We start from the raw sequence: 18,571 nt of genomic DNA on the forward strand, positions 1-18,571 counted from the left end.
TCTCTAGCAGTGACAAAATGATGAAGTTCAGGTACAGCATGGGACTTAATGTATGGTTAACCTGCAAAAATGTTGCTGCTACTGAGATTCAAAATGACTCGAGAAAATGAGATGATTTTTCTCACATTTTGCCCATGTCTCCATGCCACGTCAAAGCTGTTTCTACTGTTGGTTATGGCTTCTCTTTTACCTTTCAGACCCAAATTGCTCTTCACAGCAACTTTTAAAATCAAAGAGAAACAGTAATAAAGTAAGTGGACAGCCACACACATGCCCACTCACTGAAATCAAATCCTCCAAGACCAGATTAAAAGGAATGTACTCACATTTCCCAACAAAGGAAAAACACAGTAGCTACATATTTGGCCCAAGTTGAGTTAAAGACCTGAATCTGAGTTTTTGACATCTGTTTTACCATATTAACACCCTATGCCATGGATTCTACAAACAAAATGTGAAAACAGCACGCAAATTTGCAGTAACTGCAAGAGATCAGAGACCAACCATGATACACTAGTCCTGTAAAGCTACTGTAAGTATTTTAGCAGAGTATCAGTGACTGCCAGCTTTGCTTCTGACCCCAGTGGATTTCATGTGATTTGTTTTTAGTTAAGCTTCTCTGAAATCATCTTTTAAATGTATTTAATTCTAGATTTATTTATCAAATCAATTTCAATATAAATCTTTATAAATAATAAAGGCAAACACAACAAAGATACATTTCATTTAAAATAAATATAATCCAAATAAAATGTATTCTCTTAAAGAAACTCGCTCAAATGGACAATAAAGCTGAAACATTACATACTGTGTTTTCCCTGAGAACTGTCAGAGACAGAGAGCACAGTTTCTAGGAATTATGTTTGGTCTATGGAAATGATGTTGGGGTAAAATAATTAGCCTAAAAATGTATAAACATAGGCATTATAGCCTCTTTTCTAAACTTAACTGCTTCTGGAGTTCCTAATCTCTGCCTTTGGAGGGCAGCATAAATCATCAAGGGTATGATGGACCTTTTAGTGTAAACTCCCTGAACATTCTGTGTGCTATTGAACATCAACAATTGTATCAAAGGAAAATATGAGAAGCATATCAGATTCTAATGAGATAAGATAGACAGAGAAAGTGAGATTTGCAGTAAATTGTTCAGTCTTTGAATTCACTGCTTCTCATTTTAGGGTGAAGCCAAGATCCAAGTCGTGTCCCAGACTTTTCCCAGCTAGACTGCTTTAAAAGGGCTTTAGACAAAGCTCCTCCACTGGGACACCAAGAGCCCTTTGCTTTGCTTCATAGGTCAGCAGCAAATCCTTACGCGCCTGCCGGATACACAATTGTTTCGCACAAGTATGAGTATCACTACAAAAACAGCTTAAAACAAATCATTTTTTAAACAAATGTGTAAATGAACCACTAACCTTGAAAATCTGAGCTTTTTTATGCTTTAAATTCTTGATGGAATTATTACTGGAGTCAAGATTTTCCTACAAATAAAAACATGTTTCCTTCAAGTACAAACAGCACGAAAACATGCATAAATCAAGCAACATGAGTGATCAATAACACAAATGACTACAGAGGAGAACAAAAGGCAGACATACAGCAGTACCTCAGTTTTGTTTGTGACCCCACCAAGGGCAGTCTGGTCTATGTTAGAGGCAGAAAGCACCGAGTGGAGCTGAGCCTGCGTCTTCTCCAGGCTGTCGGTCAGGGCTTTCAGCTTCCTTTCCAACAGCATGCTCTTCAGACCTGCTTTATACTGCAACTTATGAATACTCTGAGGGTATGTCTTGTACAGTTCATCCCTTTCCAGCTGAAGCTGTGTGACGTTCATGCACACGTATACACACACACACACACACACACACACACACACACACACACACACAAGCACACAGATGCAAAAACATTCTCCTAAATTCCCACAAGTACACAAAGCATTAGGCTCACATCCAAAGTGCATATGAATCAAGCTACCATTTGAGCAACATGCCACTGTGCAACTCAACCTTTTACCTCGCTGAATTTCTGTTCCAGTGCCTCATAATTCCATTTCAGATCATTCAGCTCCTTTTCTTTGACCTTTTCACTGGCATCCTGTCATAAACAGTGTCACAAATCAACCTTTTGCCCATGTACAGTACACTACACGTCAGTTATGTGCTAAGCAAAGAACCAATTAATGAACTGGTAGCAACAAATATAAGTGTGCAAGTTGGAATGGTAAACTTAATTTTAAAAAATTCACAAACACCAAAACCAACATAACCTTTTTCATTCCATGGTATTTCACTTTTTTCTCGATTTCAGCAATTTCCTCATTGACTTTCAAGAGAAGCTCAGCAAGGCTTTCGTTATCCCGCAAAACAGGGATCAAGTCTTTTTCCTTCTCCTTCTGTTTCATCTTCATTTCATTAATTTGTATCTAAGAAAAGCCAATAAAACATGCCATGTGAAAAAAAAACATAACTGGATCAAACATAGTACTGCAACAATTCATCAAACAATAGAAAATTAATTGTCAACAATTTTGAGTCATTTATCAATCAGGTTACAGCTTCTCAAATTTGAAGACTTTTCTAAGTTTCATGTTATTTTGAATCAGATAACAAACTGATTATCAATCAAGACAAGCAATTTAAAGATATCCTCTTGAGCTCTGGGAAACTGTAGTGGGCATTTTTTACCATTTCATAGACAAAAGAATTTGTTAATTTATTGTATAAAATAATCAACAGACTCATCAATAACAAAAATAAAAATGCCTTGTAGGCCTAAACAAAACATCTGAAATTTCATTGCATTTATACTGACAAGGATGCCGAATTTGTGCACTTATACCTTGAGTAAATTGCTCACGTCCAGATCCTGTTGCATGAGTTTAAGAAGTGCATTAGCATCACTGAAAGCTTTGTTTTGGTCCTCTAGGAGACCAGTGATGTGGCTGTTCCAGTGATCTTCTCTCTCACTGGTCTCATTTTTCCTCATGTTCTCCAGCTCTTGTGGCAGCAGCTTCATCTTTTTCTCATACTTGGCTTTAATCTCTACTCAAATAGCAACACAAAATGATGGCTCCCATTTAGTTTTTGACAGCGCAAGGTTTTGCTTTCAACTCAAAATGAGATTGGTTATTTACCTGACAGTTGCTTCTCCCAGCTGTTCCTTGTTATGGTCATTTCTTCATCATGCTTCTGTTGAGATAACAACGAAACTGGCATTTGAAGCATAGATGTTTATTTGTTGAAATATATCAAGGTAAAAAGAAACACTAAATCCACAAATCTTTAAGTTTAGAAACACAATGGTGAGCAAACCAGTTCAAGCTCCTTGAAGAGATTTTCATTGTCAAGCTCCTGCATGTCGACCATGATGGACCTCATTTCCTTGTGAAGCTCAGTCTCTAATTGTTCTTGCTCTTTCTGCACCACCTCAGTAGAGACTAAACCATCTGCTTTCAGCTCAGAGATCGTGTTCTGGTGTTCACACAGGAGGTGCTTCATCTTCTGCTTATACACCTAGTAGGAAGAAAAAATAGATAAATGTGCCGTTGAAAAATAATTCAGCCATTTAATCCATCCATGGATAATTATTGCTTGTCTGTTATAAATACAGATCAAAATGTGCCAAAAGTTGGGTGAGCATTCCCATGGTAGCCCAGTATTCATGTTGAATGATGTTTTGACCTATCACTACGCTCTGCAGTGGCTATCAGGCTGTGCCATCACAAATCTACTGAGCCCCATAACAGGCAACACCATTTTGTAGCCGTGACCTAATGTACTTTTAAACTGCCTATAAATCCTACTCTCAACCAAGCAAAGAGCAGATGACACCCTCTTAGACTTTCGCTGAGTTGGGCCCACGAGACCGAGAACGTGCCCCCACAGCCTTTTTACTTTTACTTCACTAAATTTCAGAGGAAAATACCGTACCCTTTTACTATTCTTCTTTTATCTGGCAACCGTTAGCAGTTAGTGCATCTGATTTTAAATTTTGCCTGAGAAAACGATCGGTACATCTCCATAATGCCTACTCTTCATGAAAACAACTCAGAGCAGCCTCCTTTTATGTGGATGACAATATATTTGTGACTTTAGCTGTAAAGCTTTTACGAGGAAAGAGGTAGCGAGAGTGGAGATTTATCCTCAATTTGTACAGAAGCATGTGATCCTTGAACTGATCTGAGGGCAGAAAAAAGGACCCAAATTATTTCTCAGATTTTTGGGATATTCATTATTTCAGTGGTCCATTATACCGTGGAAATCCAGGAGACTATGTATGGGAGTGTTTTGTCACACTTGTATTTACAATACGCACTGTATTGTGAGGTTTAACTTACAAGACAAATATTATCATGATTCCCCTTTTTCTGTAACAGCCTGTAATTAACAACATAAACAGACCAGGGGAATGTGTTACTGGATTCCATTATTTACACTTCAATGTGGCTTTTTGTTGGTCTATTAATTCAATAATATATAAAAGTGATGTATCTAAAGCGATATATATCAATGATGACAAATGTAGTGCTAGTAACTGGTAAATGTCACTCGATCACATGATTTTTTTCGTGACTTTTAAAGAGGTAAATCTCTACACGCTACAGAAATGACTAATGAACAATGAATTGTGGGATACTGAGGATAGCAAAGTTCACGCTGAGTCCTCCAAACTTAGTCAAACAAAGTTTTTATCTATCGCCTGCATTTGAAGCGCATTTAAAATGGAACAGCCTTGTTTCCTGTTCTGACATATTCTGGATTAAAATATGGCCTTTGGAAAATCCAGTCCCTGAATTTAGGTTAAGTTTGACTGTGTAGCTACAGTATATGTTTATTATCCTTACCTTGATCTCTACTTGGTGGCATCCCTCATCCTCTTCTATGTCCTTTGCTAGGTTTTTCCACTCAGCTTTGATCTCCTCTAGCTCTCTGTCTGTGTTCTCCCAGAAGGTGTGAATCCTGTCCCTTTCCAGCTGAAAGTAGTTTCTCTCCTCCCTCTCTCTATCCAGCTCCTCTCGGAGGCGCACAATGTGTTCTTCAAGCTGAAAACAGTATAGAGATATATATTTAAGTGTTGCCATATCTGAGCCAGCCATTGTTCATGTCCAGTAGCTTTTATTACTATAACAACGAAATACTGTGTCTCATTGCCTCATTTTTATCCTAAGAGTACTCTACCAAAGTACAAAGTTAAGTTACTGCTGACAACTATTCAGCCTGTGAAAACATCATATAGTGTCTTCTTTAGCTCTGGAGTTGAGTCTGAGAATTAACCCTGATGATGTCTTCAGGACTACAGTATCTGGGCATGAGTTTAGAACAACTGAACAAGAATTTACAACAAAAAACCTGCATTATAAACTGGTTAATTGGAGCTTGACAGCCATTTTCGCAGGCAGGGAGGCTCTAATGAAAACATGCCACTGGTGGTATTCAGTGTTTTTGAAGCTTGCACAGATTCTGACTGAGTCCCCTAGCTCCATCGTAGTGCAGTATTTAATACTTACAATACTGGTGGGATGCCATTTGGAAGTATAGATAACTTTGAGCAGGAAACTTGTATTTCACCCTGATGTAAAACATGTAGGCATCACTGCGCACTTTCAAACACACATGACACCCCGGCTCTGACCTGCTCCTTGGACATCTCCTCCTTGGTAAGGCCATTTATCAGTGTGGGCGTCCTCGCCTTTGCGGAGTTTTTACTCGTCCCTTTGTTTTTGGGAGGCTGGACAGAAGTCAAAATAATAGAAGAAGGGTTAAAATGGCTTCCCATGGCAACCTAGCGTTATTCCTTTATCCCTGTTATTGTGGAGAAGGAGCTAGCCCAACACGTCAACCGAGCGTTAGCTGCTAGGTAGCTAACGCCAGCTCTTCATTATAGTCAGCCCACTATGAACCCAAATTGGCTGTGATGAATTCAGTTTTAATAACGTTTTGCTTACCATCGTCTATACAGCCCAGGTAAACCGAAGAGACAATGTTTTGAAAGGCTAGCGCGGCAGACAGCACTTACAGAAGTCCACTTGTATCTCAAACCTGGAGACTACCACGTACTTTCAAACCTGTTTGAATCGGTTTGAATGGCCAAATGTCGGCGTCGGTTGCCATAGCAACACGCCTCGGCGGTGTGGAGTAATTGAGTCCATTTGCTCAAGCACAACCATGAAGTTTACTTGTTATTTCTATTTTGTTATTTTATACTTAACCGGAAATATTGTACTTTCTTTACTTAGACTATATTAACTTGACAGCTATAGTAACTTTTCAGATTTAGATTTTACATCCAAAATTGCACTTTAGTCTAAGTCCCCCTATTTGGCAGTTTTAGCACTATATAAACATTTGATAAATGTCTCTAGCACATTATAATGCAGCTGTGAGCAAAAAGAAAGCGTTTAATTAATGTTTCTCAACAACTATAACTCTGGCTGGTGTATAAACAGACAAAAAAATGAGATAGTTTTAAAAATGTGCAACAAGTCTTCATTGGAGTTTTAATTGTTAACTGCACATTAATAGACACTTAAAGATGACATTGTAGCTGTGTACAACTACATTCTAGTGTTTTATAAACCATTAACAGTTTATGTAATGCTCAAAATAGCTAAATAGGGGGACATACAAAAAAGTCCATCTATGGCCCCTTGTCATGTCTCCAATGTCTATGTGTCGTTTTCCATTACAACAAAAATGTCCCCTCTTTAATTCTCAGACAGTTTCACTTAAATAACCATTTGAGGCCCAAAAAGGTAGAATTAAAATTTTGATCACGATTTACGGGATATAGATATTAGTTTTTGATCAAATGAATATCACCTGTTATCCTACTAGAAACAGTTTGTTTTCTTAAGCGCTGCATAGCCATATTATGAACAGAATTAATCCCAAATTAATCCCAAAATACACAGATAAAACAAAATTTTAAAAAAAGTTTATTTCACTTCCTCCTGGAAGTCTTTAAAACCTATTCACATCTCTATTGGAGCTTTCCTGATCTCATCTGATTTTCATCACCACAGCAGCAAAACCCAACTCTGCAAAATTTAAATGTATTGAATGATGTAGAAATATTATATCACTTTTTCTCCCTATTTTCGGGTACCTCATGTACTCACACTGGCCTACAGACAGGCAGACAGTTCCTGAGATAGGCTTAAATTCATGACAGTTTCAGTATACTAATAGCCAAGACATACTGGATATACAAGAGGTTTCATGACTCATTATATATATATATACACACACACACACACACACACACACACACACACACAGACACACACCAGACAAATTCTTGGCAACTAGCAGTAAAAACATGTTTCGTGCTCATTGAGTCAGCAGCATTTTTAGCAGTATTGCGTATGCATATTGTGATCTAATCCATTCCATCACGTCCTGGGTTTGTGGTGCTGTATAGGACAGTGTTATACTGCAAGGTGTTTCTAATATTTTTGCTTCACAGAATATGAATGAGGTGGACACAATATTTGAAATCATCCGTTTATTATTTGTTATAATCAAATAACTATTTAAAAAACAGACTACCATGTTATTTCCCGGAGGAAAATCTTTACTTTTGAAGTCTTAACACAGGAGTTCATGGTCAAACATTGAGCACAGGGATGTCAAAGAGGTCACAGAGGCCTTCACTCTCATCCAGATTATAGACGTATTCATGTTCAGATGGGGGTGGAGATAGACGGAGGAGTGGAGAAAAAACTGAGGAGCAGATGTGTACACGTGATTGATACAAATATACTAAAAATACCAATATATAATCAATATGAAGTCAGAAAATGAAGTGGACTCACCTTCAGAGGCCATAAGCTTTGTGATTAGATCTGTATTCATTATTTCTACAAAAATGAGAGAAAACATATCTAATCATATACTAGTATACAGACAAATTAATTGACTTTAAAAATTTTATGAACCTAAATAATTCAGAGACACGTCAACAACAACAAGGGCACTACCTTTGGATGGGTCTAGTAGATGTCTCAGTTCCTTTGATAAATCTCGCACTGGAAACAAGATTTTTTAAAAATGAATGTAAAAGCCCTTAACACTGAAAGAAACGTACATCAGATGTGAAGGCATTATTGTGTGAGCATGCATATGTGAAAAAAAGAAATAATCAGAGAAAGACACAGCAGATAAGGAGCACTAGCGATGCTAAAAATAACTGCTCAGCTTGTACATAGATATCGTATGTTATGTCCATTGCTGTTGCTACAATTAGGCACCTTTTTTTAATGTACTTCCATTTAAGTAATAGTCATATGTTTATGTTTATTTATCTTTTCTCAGTTTTGTTGTCCTTTTTTCTGTTTGTCCATTTGTATCTCCCTGGTCATTGTTGCTGGTACTCTGCACTGTGTGTAAGTACATTGAGAGCCACTAGAAACCAGAGTCTAATTTGGTATATGCACAAATGTATTTGGCCAGTAAAGCTCATTCTGATTCAGAAAAAACAGAAACATTTTAACAACAGTAATGTTGGTCACATATTGAACTGATCCATGTTACTAGTGAAAGGTGTTTTTTAACTTAACACCAAGTCACTTTTTATACTGTCCAATTAACTGAAAAAATGGTCACTGCAACAGCAGTTCTTTGTCTTTTTCCAAAGAAAGTAGAGTAAATGTGAAAAAATCTGTGACATTGCTTTGTTCATGCCTCCGAAGGTCAAGGCAAAGTAATATTCTCTCAGATCCAAACTGTGGATCAATGTGGCAAGGGGTTGAGTCCAAGCTAAAATGGAGCGTTAGGTTTCTCTTTCAGTGTCCTATCAACAAAAAACACACTTCATAAACCGCACAAACTAAAATACTCACATTTAGGTGCGTCAGTTCTGTTAGGCTCAGTGTTTATGAATGACGATGCGTGAGGAGGCTGCATGTCCTCCATGGCCGTCTGTCTTGATTTAGTGCAGTGTTTGGTATCAGCTGAAGCCTGACAAGTTGCAGTACTGCTTTCTGTCGCATCTGAAGTGGACATGGCTAACTTGGCATCCCGTAAAATTTCTTCAGGCGGTGGGACAGGCAGTACGACGGGAACGGAGCTGGCAGAGTGTTTGTTGAGAAGGAGGACATCTATGGGTCCACGGACACTTTTAAGATGGATCTGGTACTTTGCTGGGCTGTCCTGGACCTGAAAGAAGATGCATGCACACACTAAGTCATCCCATCTGATAGGCAGCAAAAAAGAAGACAGTGCAGTAGGTTCCAGTAATGCAGGACTTACAGCTTTGGGAATGGGAACATCTAACTGTGTGCCAGATGGCGCTCGTACTGCCAAGAGTGTGTGGCCTGAAGAGACATGAGACCCTGAGAAGTCAAATGACAATAATTTAATTTGGTCTTTATATATTTTATTGTACATAAGTGTAATTGTTCTACAACAAGAGATTGATTATACATTACCACTGAAGCAGTTGCAGATATCTTCATGATTTACATAGGTCAGAGTTGATCAGAGTTAAGGTTCAATTTGAAATACTGTGCTAGTTAAGAGCTGGTTGCTGCGTGACAGACGTTCACTCCAATAATAAATACTTACTACATATTTGTTTTTGCCAAAGAAAATGCAGCTGTAAGTAATACCATACAGCATTTGTGCTATAAAGGAATAACTCGCTAAAATCAGATCAAATCGGCTCATAATGCTGTCCAACATCTCATTTTCAGTTAAAATGTTACTCTTAAAGCAGGTTAATGCTAGGTTTTTGTAAATTAAGTAGATAGAATACAATAACTGACAAATGTTGGAAATCAATGTGTTAAAGTTTAAACAGGCATAAAAAGGATATTTGCTGCAGTCTTCTGTTATGTTCCTGATGCTCTGTTCGACCCAGAGTCTCTGCTGGTCCAACATAAATTCCTTCTGCTCCAAGTCTTCCAGCTCGGACTTTAACTGTGTCAGCCTGTTGGTTAACTCGCATGCATTTTCTCCTGGCATTGTACCCCTTATTTAGAAAAAGCATATGTATAATATTGTTAAACATATTTTGCACTACACTCTTGACACACATGCAGGCCCAAATTCATGCACACAATACAGAATTAAAAACTTACATCCACTTTACAATGCTCTTGGATATTTTCATTATCAGACCAATGCCCTCCAGCACATTCGTGATGTCGTAGATTCGCCTTTTTTGTCCGACAGCCAAGACCCTGACAGCCTGAAAGAACACACACACACACCAAAAAAAAAAAAAAACTTTATCCACCACAGCTTTCTGCTATGAGAATGTTTGTTTCACAGCACTTACAGTGGTTATATAGAGTCAAAATCCACTTATCCACAAAAAAATAAATGAATAAATAAAATTAAATTAAAGCACTTAAACTGTTGCACTGAATACACTCTTAGTTGTTGCTTAGGAGGGATGCACTTACAATTGTGATGAAATCAAGCTTTTGTTCCTATGGAGGTTGATTTGCATTTACTGTAGTCACGTCATACAATAGCCTTTACTAAAATAATCAACTGTAATGTAATTTTTTTAGGTTTTTATTGAAATGTAACATGAAATAAAAACTGAGGGCTTTAGTTCCTAAAAGAGATTCATCTTTATTTAATTCACTTTCATTTGGTTGTAGGATTTAGAAACATAAAGGTAACAGCCCCCCATTTCTGACAAAGCTTTGAAGAAATAAGACGGTAAAAAGTGTTTTTTTCCCCCGGTGCACACTGTAGGCACTGACAAACGTGAAACAAGATGCAGAATTTTACACTTAACTTTATATAAAGGGATCTGTATGTATGACCAACTTGATGTATGTATATTGTATGTTTAAACATTTTTAGGGCTGCAACAATCGATTGTGATTGTCGATTACCCTGCATTTTCCCAATTAATCATTCTATCTACACAGTATCACAAATTAGTGAAAAATGCCCCTTATAATTTCCCACAGCCCAAAGCTGACATCGTCAAATGTGTCCTTTCCAACAAACTGTCTAAAACACAAAGATACTCAGTTTATAGGACACAGTAAATAATAATGGAAAAAAGAGGGAAGCAAGAAATCAGTGACATTTGAGAAACTGGTACCAAAGAATGTTAGGCATTTATGCTTGAAATGAAAATTACAGTGAAAAATTAAATGATCGATTATCAACTGTAAATTAATTTTCTTTCGATCAACTAATCAATTAATCCACTAATCGTGGCAGCTCTAATGATTTTTAGGATAACTGTCATCCATAGGTATGGGTAGGTGTGCAATCCCAGTCCAAATGAAGAGCCCTACTGTCATTTTATCTAGAATTACAGATATCAGTTGCACTGATTTTAAAAAGCAAGCTTCGTCCAAACATGACAGAAACTCTCCAGTGACGGGATCAGTGTTTGTTGTGCTGTGTGCTTGACTGCTCTCAGCTCACTTGCCTCTTTGAGGTCCAGCACTCCTCCTTCAGCTTCTTGCAGCAACGTGACAAACCTGGCGGCGAGCACATGGAGGCTCCTCAGACTCCTCTGGTATTTGGGGTTCTGGTCTGGCTTGGCGGTCTCGCCGTCTGGGCTGTGTGGGCTTCCCTCGGGATCCATGCTGCTGGACAGGAAAGGGGAAGAAGTAAACCCGGGAGCCTCCCTGCTCGCTGTTGTTTGAATCAGCTGCGTCGGGCCCGCCTCACAAAACCGGGGAGACTTTCTGTCGAAATAAAATCTTGTCTGCGTTTCCTGTATGAACACCCTTTTTTCAGTTTTATGTGGATCTGAACACATACTGTGTAAATAAAGCGTTTAAGAATACAGCACTGTCACGCACTTTTCATCTTTACTCTCGCCGCTCGTTAGCGCTCACTGCGGAAGGTTTATTATGAAAAGGCTGTGCCGGAAACGCCAACATTTTGCGTAGCTTTTCACATGTAACTCTCTAGTGTTAACACCAAGTGTTTCATTTATTCTATAGCTTCGGCTTGTTCGAAAGAGCGGTGATACGTGCACACACTCAGACCGTCTACATGACTTCAGCGACAAGCACGAAAATCACGACAATGAATTCCCCTTACCTCGATCGTTGTGGGGAACAGCGCTACGGAGTTGCTGCTGAGGATACTGAACTAACGCTAGCAGTCCTGACGGCAACCGACAGTATTTTTAACTTGCGATTCAAGTTGGCGGACAGCTAAATTTATCCGCAGTTCTTACTCCAATATAAAAGCAATGTTTACATGACCTATCCAACTCTATTCATACTCCACCCCCCACTGTTATGGAGTTAGGCGCGTATTTTTACCGGTAGCTGTATGTACCTGCCTTCACAATAAAAGTCCAAACGTTAAACTGATTACAATAAAATCCTTTCTCACCAAAATAATACTTTGTTATGGCTTCCTGGAAGAGATGTTATTTAATGTGAATTCCATCTACATCAAGACTGAAAAACTACGCCAACGTCATACAAAAGACCATTTGCTATTGTGTTATATTCTGATATATTCTATATCATTGAACTGTGTATAAGACGGCATCTTCTGAGTTTAACTTTCCTGACTGGCAGCAGGACATTTGCATCCAGAATTTGCTGATATTTAGTGGAGTCAATTCTTCCCTCTAGCTGTGAAATGTTTCCCGAGTCACTGGCTGCTACACAAACCCAAAGCAGAAGATTTCCACCCTAATGACTAACAGTTGGCAAAGTGTTCTTTCCATCAAATGTTGCTTCTTTTTCTTCCAAATGCATTTGGTGACTGTTTCCAAAGAGTTCATTTTTAACTTCATCTGTTCACAGATGCTGTTTTACATTCTTCAACCGTTGACTTTTGTCATGAGGTAAAGTTTCCTCCTGATGACTCTTCTATGTAGACCCTTTTTTTTTTTTTTTTTACATGAATGCTGCACAGTGACCGGTGCACCACCACTTTTATGTCGGCTAAACCTTCCTGCAGCCCCTCTGGGGTCACGGGGGGATTTTGCTTTGCCTTTCCGCCCAGCAGACGGAATTTTCCCGGATCTCCCACATCTTGTTTTGATTTCCACAGTGCCCCTTAATGGCCACTTCTGATCCAGACGGTGGAAATTTCGAACCGGAAGCACTTTGCTACCTTTTTATAGCCTCGCCTGCCTTGTAGGCTCCGGTTAGCCTCGTTTTTCCGGATTTAAAACAAGCCGATAACTGCGTTAAAACTGAATAAACCCGCTGCATACTCTCACCCACCTGCAGCTGAAGCGTTGTTGACCATGATCACGTTGCTGGCGTCTGTGTGGAGTCACAGGTCACGTGGCGCGCAGCAGCAACAGTCATATGACTCAGCGGATCGCTCTTGTTCACGAGCGTGCGGAGCCGCAGGGGAGGACATTAGAAGAAGCCAGCGCCACGAAGAAGGTTCCTCTTCTCTCTTAAATTGACGCCAAGTGGTTGGACACGAGTGAGGTTCGGCGATGTTCTCCGGTGGCTTGGTGGTGTGTTTGCTGGCCGTGTTGCAGCTCGGCTCCCGGGCTCAGTACGGTCCGGACGAGGTGGCAACCCTGCCAGGTATGATGTTCAAACCTAACTATCGGCAGTGGTCGGGGTACCTCCAGGTGCGTCCGGGGAAGTTTCTCCATTACTGGTAAGAAACTGTGGTGGAAGCAGTACGTGGTTCCTTTACTTGAGTAACGTGACCAATACAACAGGATAAAAACCTACTAAAGTCAAAGCACAGAAGCATTGTCACCAAAATGTACATAACGTTCTGCAGTAGAATGTCCCATGTGACTGACTGCATAGTAATTTATGACATTGTTGGAGTGCAAGGCTGCAACTATCAATTATTTTCTTTTTCGATTAATGTGCTGATGATTTTCTTGATTAGTCGACTATTTATTTGGTCTATAAAATATCAGAAACTCCGAGGTGAAGTCCAAAAATAAAAATAAAAAAAACAAACAGAGATCTGGCAAACAAATCCGTTTTGAGTTGTTGGACTTTTCCCTCATCTTTTGTTGTGAAATTCTGGCGATAATACTGGATACCTCTACGTAAGTACTTGAGTATTTGTACTTAGTTACTTTCTACCACTGGGTAAGAAACTGTAACTGACTTTTATTTTTTTGTCTTTCTCGAAAAATTAACCTTCCAGGGTTCTTGTAGCCTAATGACGTTGTGATTTTATTTAAAAAATTGTTAATACCTCCCAGTTTTGCACATCTTTGGGCTTTATTTCATGAACTTAAATATAAAAAAAAAAAATAAACAGTCATTGTTGCATGCACAAAAGTCAGTACTTATTGAACCTAAAATTTTGCAAACAACTGTATCATGCAGTATGGAGTATCTAATCCCAGTCCTGGTTTCCTGCAGGTTTGTGACCTCTCAGAGGGACCCGGTCAAAGACCCTCTGGTGCTCTGGCTGAACGGAGGCCCGGGCTGCAGCTCGCTCGATGGATTCCTGTCAGAGAATGGACCATTTCATGTGAGCATGCTCGCTGTGTGCACAACTATACCTGTGCGCCGACGGAAAGTGATTCTGAATAGGCACTGTTGACTTTCCTTTTTTTTTTTTTTTTTTTTCAGGTAAAAAATGACGGGGCCACACTGTATGAGAACAAATTCAGCTGGAACAAGATTGCCAACATGCTGTATCTAGAGTCTCCTGCAGGAGTGGGATATTCATACTCTGATGACCGCAAATATGCAACTGATGATGACCAGGTGAGTTCAGCCTGTTGAACGAAGAGTAACAGCTTTTAAAAAACAAGGAAAAGCTTAGAAACAGCCAGAGACCATACTGGATAAGAAAGCTTTTCATATGTTCTTTTCTTAGGTAGCTGCTGATAATTATCAAGCGCTGCAGAGTTTCTTTACCAAGTTCCCAAATTTCACTCAAAACGAGTTCTTCATCTTTGGAGAAAGTTATGGTGGAATCTATGCACCAACCCTCAGCCTGCAGGTGGCTAAAGGAAAAGCCAAAATCAACTTCAAGGTGAGGTGCTTCTTGCAAACTTCTATTTATCTTCAGCCTCAGATGTTTTGCTCACTAGCGCCATCAGCTGTTGACTATCTGCAGCACTTCCAGAATGCAGTTTCCTGATGAAAATAATGTTACTCTGCACTTAGCCAAGCATACTGTCTGACAGGTATTTAAACACCTTGATATTTATTTTTGAACATTCACTTGTTTTCAGGGCTTTGCAGTGGGAAATGGTCTCAGTAGCTCTGCTCTCAATGACCAAACTTTGATCTACTTTGGTTACTACCACGGCCTCTTTGGAGAAGAGTAAGTGGCACTTTGTAGCGGAAGCTTGTTTGCTTTTACTATGACGTAAAAGGTAAAAAAAAAAAAAAAAAAAAGCAAAGCCATGTAATTCTAGGGTGCTCTCCTACACACAACATGCATTATTTCAAAAATTGAATGAATTTTGGCCGTGCATGCTGCACAAAATGGCCCTCTGATCATGTCAACGGTACATGGGGACAAACATGAGGTTTCACAGGGCAGGAAAAACGGGTAATTGTCTAGTCAAAAGTTAGATCTTGTATGTGACTGTTGACCGTAAAATGAAAGAACGGCTGTAGTCTGAAGACTCCACCTTTATGATTTTGAAGTTCAGCAGAATACAGCTTGCTCTTTCATTCGTCAATTTGTAGGAACAGCAGAGTATTTGAATGTTCAAAGTCCTTAGCAGTGTCTGAATTTTATAATAAACATTCATTCTGAGCAGGTTTTGAGTATGTTATTGAATGTGCTGTTGGACACTTTTATTCCAAGTATTTTATTAATACTAACAGCCAAAAAATTATACTAAGACAGTAAAAATATAGTACAAACAGTACTGTGTACATTTAGTTTATGGTATGGAATTGGGACACACTGCTTTTCTTTCCTAAATGCCAGAAAGCCAAAATAAAAACATAAAAAATTACTTTGAAAGTTGTTATTGTACTAGAACAAATGTAACAGACAGCAGTTGGAGTGCCTCATATTAAGTTTTTTTTTTTTTTTTAATCAATATAGAAAGATGACATTAATGACATCAAGCCAAAGTTTAAGTTACACATTACACGATGCAGAGATTGTCATTTTAAAGATATGTTTTCTGCGCAGTCTGTGGCGTGACTTGAACATAAATTGCTGTGAGAAGGGGAGCTGTAACTTTTACAACTCCATTTCTGAAATCTGCAAGACGCTGGTACGTGTGCACTGTATCTACAGTATTCAGCTGGGAATTTTCTGGTGCTACTCTTTCAAATCTTACTTCGTCCTTGTGTCCCTTCAGGTGAATGTGGCCTTTGGTATTGTGTACAATACCGGACTCAATGAGTATTCCCTCTACTTGGATTGTGAGGGTAACACAAGATCCCACAGAGGCTATGAGAGGGCCATGAGCCATCTGTTTAAGAACTACAGGAAACATCCACACACCCACAAAGTGAAGGTTCCCCTCTGTGAACAAAATGCTGTTTGGCCTTGCACCTGTGCTTCAATTTATTGTCTTGTAGCACTAATGATACAAAGGTCTTTTTAATGAAGTTTTCAGATGGAGTGACTTCCTCCCTGTCTCTGGGTGAAGTCCCTCACTGCATCAACAGCACGGCTCAAAAGAACTGGCTGAACAGAGGCAATGTGAGGAAAGCTTTACACATCCCAGATATACTGCCACCATGGGACATCTGCAGGTATGTTACAGTAAAATAATGAATGTGTTTAGATCATTATGAAATCACTGATCATTGTGCCACATCCCTCAAGTCCTACCTCTGGGTATTTTTGCCTGCAGTTGGTCAACGCATCATTAATAAAATTACAGAGAGCTGTGATTCCACTGTGTGGGTACTACTTGTATCACAATCTTACATCAGAACTCATCTTACCGCCCGAGGACAAATCCAAATCACTTTTTTGGTTTTTTACTATCAGCCGTACATTGTATTGACTTACAAATTGAATGTAGCCCCTGACTGGTTTTTTGAAAGTATTGCAACACAGTTTTAGACACCATATAGTATACATTCAGTTCAACTCAAAATACTTTATTTGTCCCCAAGGAACAATTTTACATCCAAAATCAAAACAAACACACTTTTCATTAATACACATTAAAAAAAAATTCAAAATACAAAAGAAAAAGAGACACAAGAGTTTATGGCAGCTGGTCAACGAGGTCCAACACATATTTAAAAATTACAACTGTATTAAACTCTTCATTGCAGTGATGATGTCGGATATAATTACACCAACCTGTACCCAACAATGAAGGACGTGTATCTGAAGCTGCTCTCTCTGGGCCTGCGGGCGCTCGTCTACAACGGAGACACCGACATGGCCTGCAACTTCCTGGGAGACCAGTTGTTCGTGGAGGACCTTGGCCTGAAGGTAGGGACTTTAAGGAAAGATTAGAAATAAATAAATAAACAAACATATATATGTTTATCAGGTTTTTTTCCCCAAAACTACAACCAGATACACTTCCTAATAAGATCAATAACTGTTCTCAGGCAACCACTAAGTATCAGAGATGGATGCATGAAGATCAGATTGCTGGTTTCTACCAAGAGTTTGGAAACATAACTTTCCTCACCATCAAGGTAACAAGCAGTGTGTTGTTTAGTTTTCTGCCATAGAAGCATGATGTCCTGTTTTAGGTTGGTGATTTGGTGCCATTATTGTGAAATGTCACTGTCCTCTGTTTCAGGGTGCTGGTCACATGGTTCCTCAATGGGCTCCAGGTCCAGCTTTCCACATGTTCCAGTCTTTCATAACAAATGGCTACTACTGAGCCATGATGGAGACTGCTATATGAATATACACCTGCACTCATCACTTGTTAAATCTTTCTCAGGGGCGGTTTAGAAGAAAAAAGGACCGTTAGCACACTTAATCATTTTCATTATTCTTGCAGTTCCTGCAGTGCAGTGTTGAGTTTTTTGGACAGTGACACTTTTGGTGTGGGCTCTTCTCTGCATCACATTGGATTTGAGATATAAAAACCCAATTGACAGTTTAGGGCTTTGAGGATGTTAACGTCTTCATTGGGTAAACACTGATCAAAACTAACCAGACAAATAAACAAACTTAAACAAATTAATCATGTCTATTATCTGGTTGTAAAACACAGAACCAAAAGGGAAACACATTTGCTTAGTTGGATTGAGGTTAACTGACTGATGTGGCCAGTTGAGGACATTCTGTTTGGGCCTAAAAATATTTGTTGGCCTTGTCTCCTGGTTTAAGACCATTGTCCTAAAATTGGGGACATAGGTTTGTGTAAAAGGGCTACACATCCTTAACTGTACACCCAATATGGATGTGAAAAACTTGCTTTAAAAACAAAAAAATCAGCACATTTACATCAGTTTCACTACAGATCAACCATGGTGAATGCATGAACAAACTCCTTATCCAGATACATAAGACTGTACTTTACATGATAAAAATGGAGCTGTTCTCTGTGGCACTGATGTTGGAGAATCATCGTTTTGCAGTTTGAATGATATTTTCAGGAAAAGTCAAGTAAATAAGCTGACCCTTCTGAACTTACGGACAAAGTTCAAACTGTCTTGATTAAAAACTGAAACTTCACTTGTCATTTATCTTTTCATTAAAGGTTTTGTTGAACTGACACATGGATTCTCAGA

The 18,571-nt window shown here is 39.0% G+C and overlaps 3 protein-coding genes across 9 annotated transcripts; 1 reads left to right on the forward strand and 2 right to left on the reverse strand.

The window, feature by feature from the left end:
* LOC120796731 (dynein regulatory complex subunit 4-like) lies at positions 1–6,110 on the reverse strand. Its single transcript, XM_040139799.1, has 11 exons — positions 5,945–6,110; positions 5,632–5,727; positions 4,844–5,041; positions 3,312–3,512; positions 3,134–3,188; positions 2,839–3,041; positions 2,267–2,422; positions 2,014–2,094; positions 1,607–1,816; positions 1,416–1,481; positions 1–1,316 (listed from the first exon to the last, which is right to left on the reverse strand). The coding sequence occupies exons 1-11, from the start codon at positions 5,945–5,947 to the stop codon at positions 1,230–1,232; spliced, it is 1,356 nt and encodes a 451-aa protein (XP_039995733.1). The 5' UTR covers positions 5,948–6,110; the 3' UTR covers positions 1–1,229.
* Positions 6,111–7,488: 1,378 nt separating this feature from the next.
* LOC120804707 (transcription factor E2F4-like) lies at positions 7,489–13,292 on the reverse strand. Of its 5 annotated transcripts, none has more exons than XM_040154282.1 (10): positions 13,172–13,292; positions 11,401–11,560; positions 10,079–10,188; positions 9,814–9,969; positions 9,428–9,471; positions 9,249–9,331; positions 8,840–9,155; positions 7,979–8,026; positions 7,814–7,858; positions 7,489–7,721 (listed from the first exon to the last, which is right to left on the reverse strand). In XM_040154282.1, exons 2-10 carry the CDS (start codon positions 11,557–11,559, stop codon positions 7,606–7,608), a joined length of 1,077 nt encoding a protein of 358 aa, XP_040010216.1. In that variant the 5' UTR covers position 11,560; positions 13,172–13,292; the 3' UTR covers positions 7,489–7,605. The 5 variants fall into 5 exon arrangements, with proteins under 5 accessions (XP_040010216.1, XP_040010564.1, XP_040010304.1 ...); XM_040154630.1 differs by having other exon boundaries at positions 9,249–9,313; positions 13,172–13,291; XM_040154370.1 differs by having other exon boundaries at positions 11,401–11,563; positions 13,172–13,276.
* A 76-nt stretch (positions 13,293–13,368) lies between these two features.
* si:ch211-122f10.4 (cathepsin A-like) lies at positions 13,369–18,555 on the forward strand. 3 transcript variants are annotated; one of them, XM_040153914.1, is made up of 11 exons: positions 13,369–13,565; positions 14,297–14,408; positions 14,510–14,647; positions 14,760–14,918; positions 15,121–15,212; positions 16,041–16,125; positions 16,213–16,371; positions 16,467–16,612; positions 17,147–17,309; positions 17,432–17,521; positions 17,629–18,555. In XM_040153914.1, the coding sequence occupies exons 1-11, from the start codon at positions 13,396–13,398 to the stop codon at positions 17,710–17,712; spliced, it is 1,398 nt and encodes a 465-aa protein (XP_040009848.1). In that variant the 5' UTR covers positions 13,369–13,395; the 3' UTR covers positions 17,713–18,555. The 3 variants fall into 3 exon arrangements, with proteins under 3 accessions (XP_040009848.1, XP_040009777.1, XP_040009926.1); XM_040153843.1 differs by having other exon boundaries at positions 16,213–16,365; positions 16,452–16,612; XM_040153992.1 differs by having other exon boundaries at positions 16,213–16,365.
* Positions 18,556–18,571: the final 16 nt, after the last annotated feature.

This window comes from Xiphias gladius, chromosome 1, assembly GCF_016859285.1.
Source record: "Xiphias gladius isolate SHS-SW01 ecotype Sanya breed wild chromosome 1, ASM1685928v1, whole genome shotgun sequence".
Lineage (NCBI taxonomy): Eukaryota > Metazoa > Chordata > Actinopteri > Istiophoriformes > Xiphiidae > Xiphias > Xiphias gladius.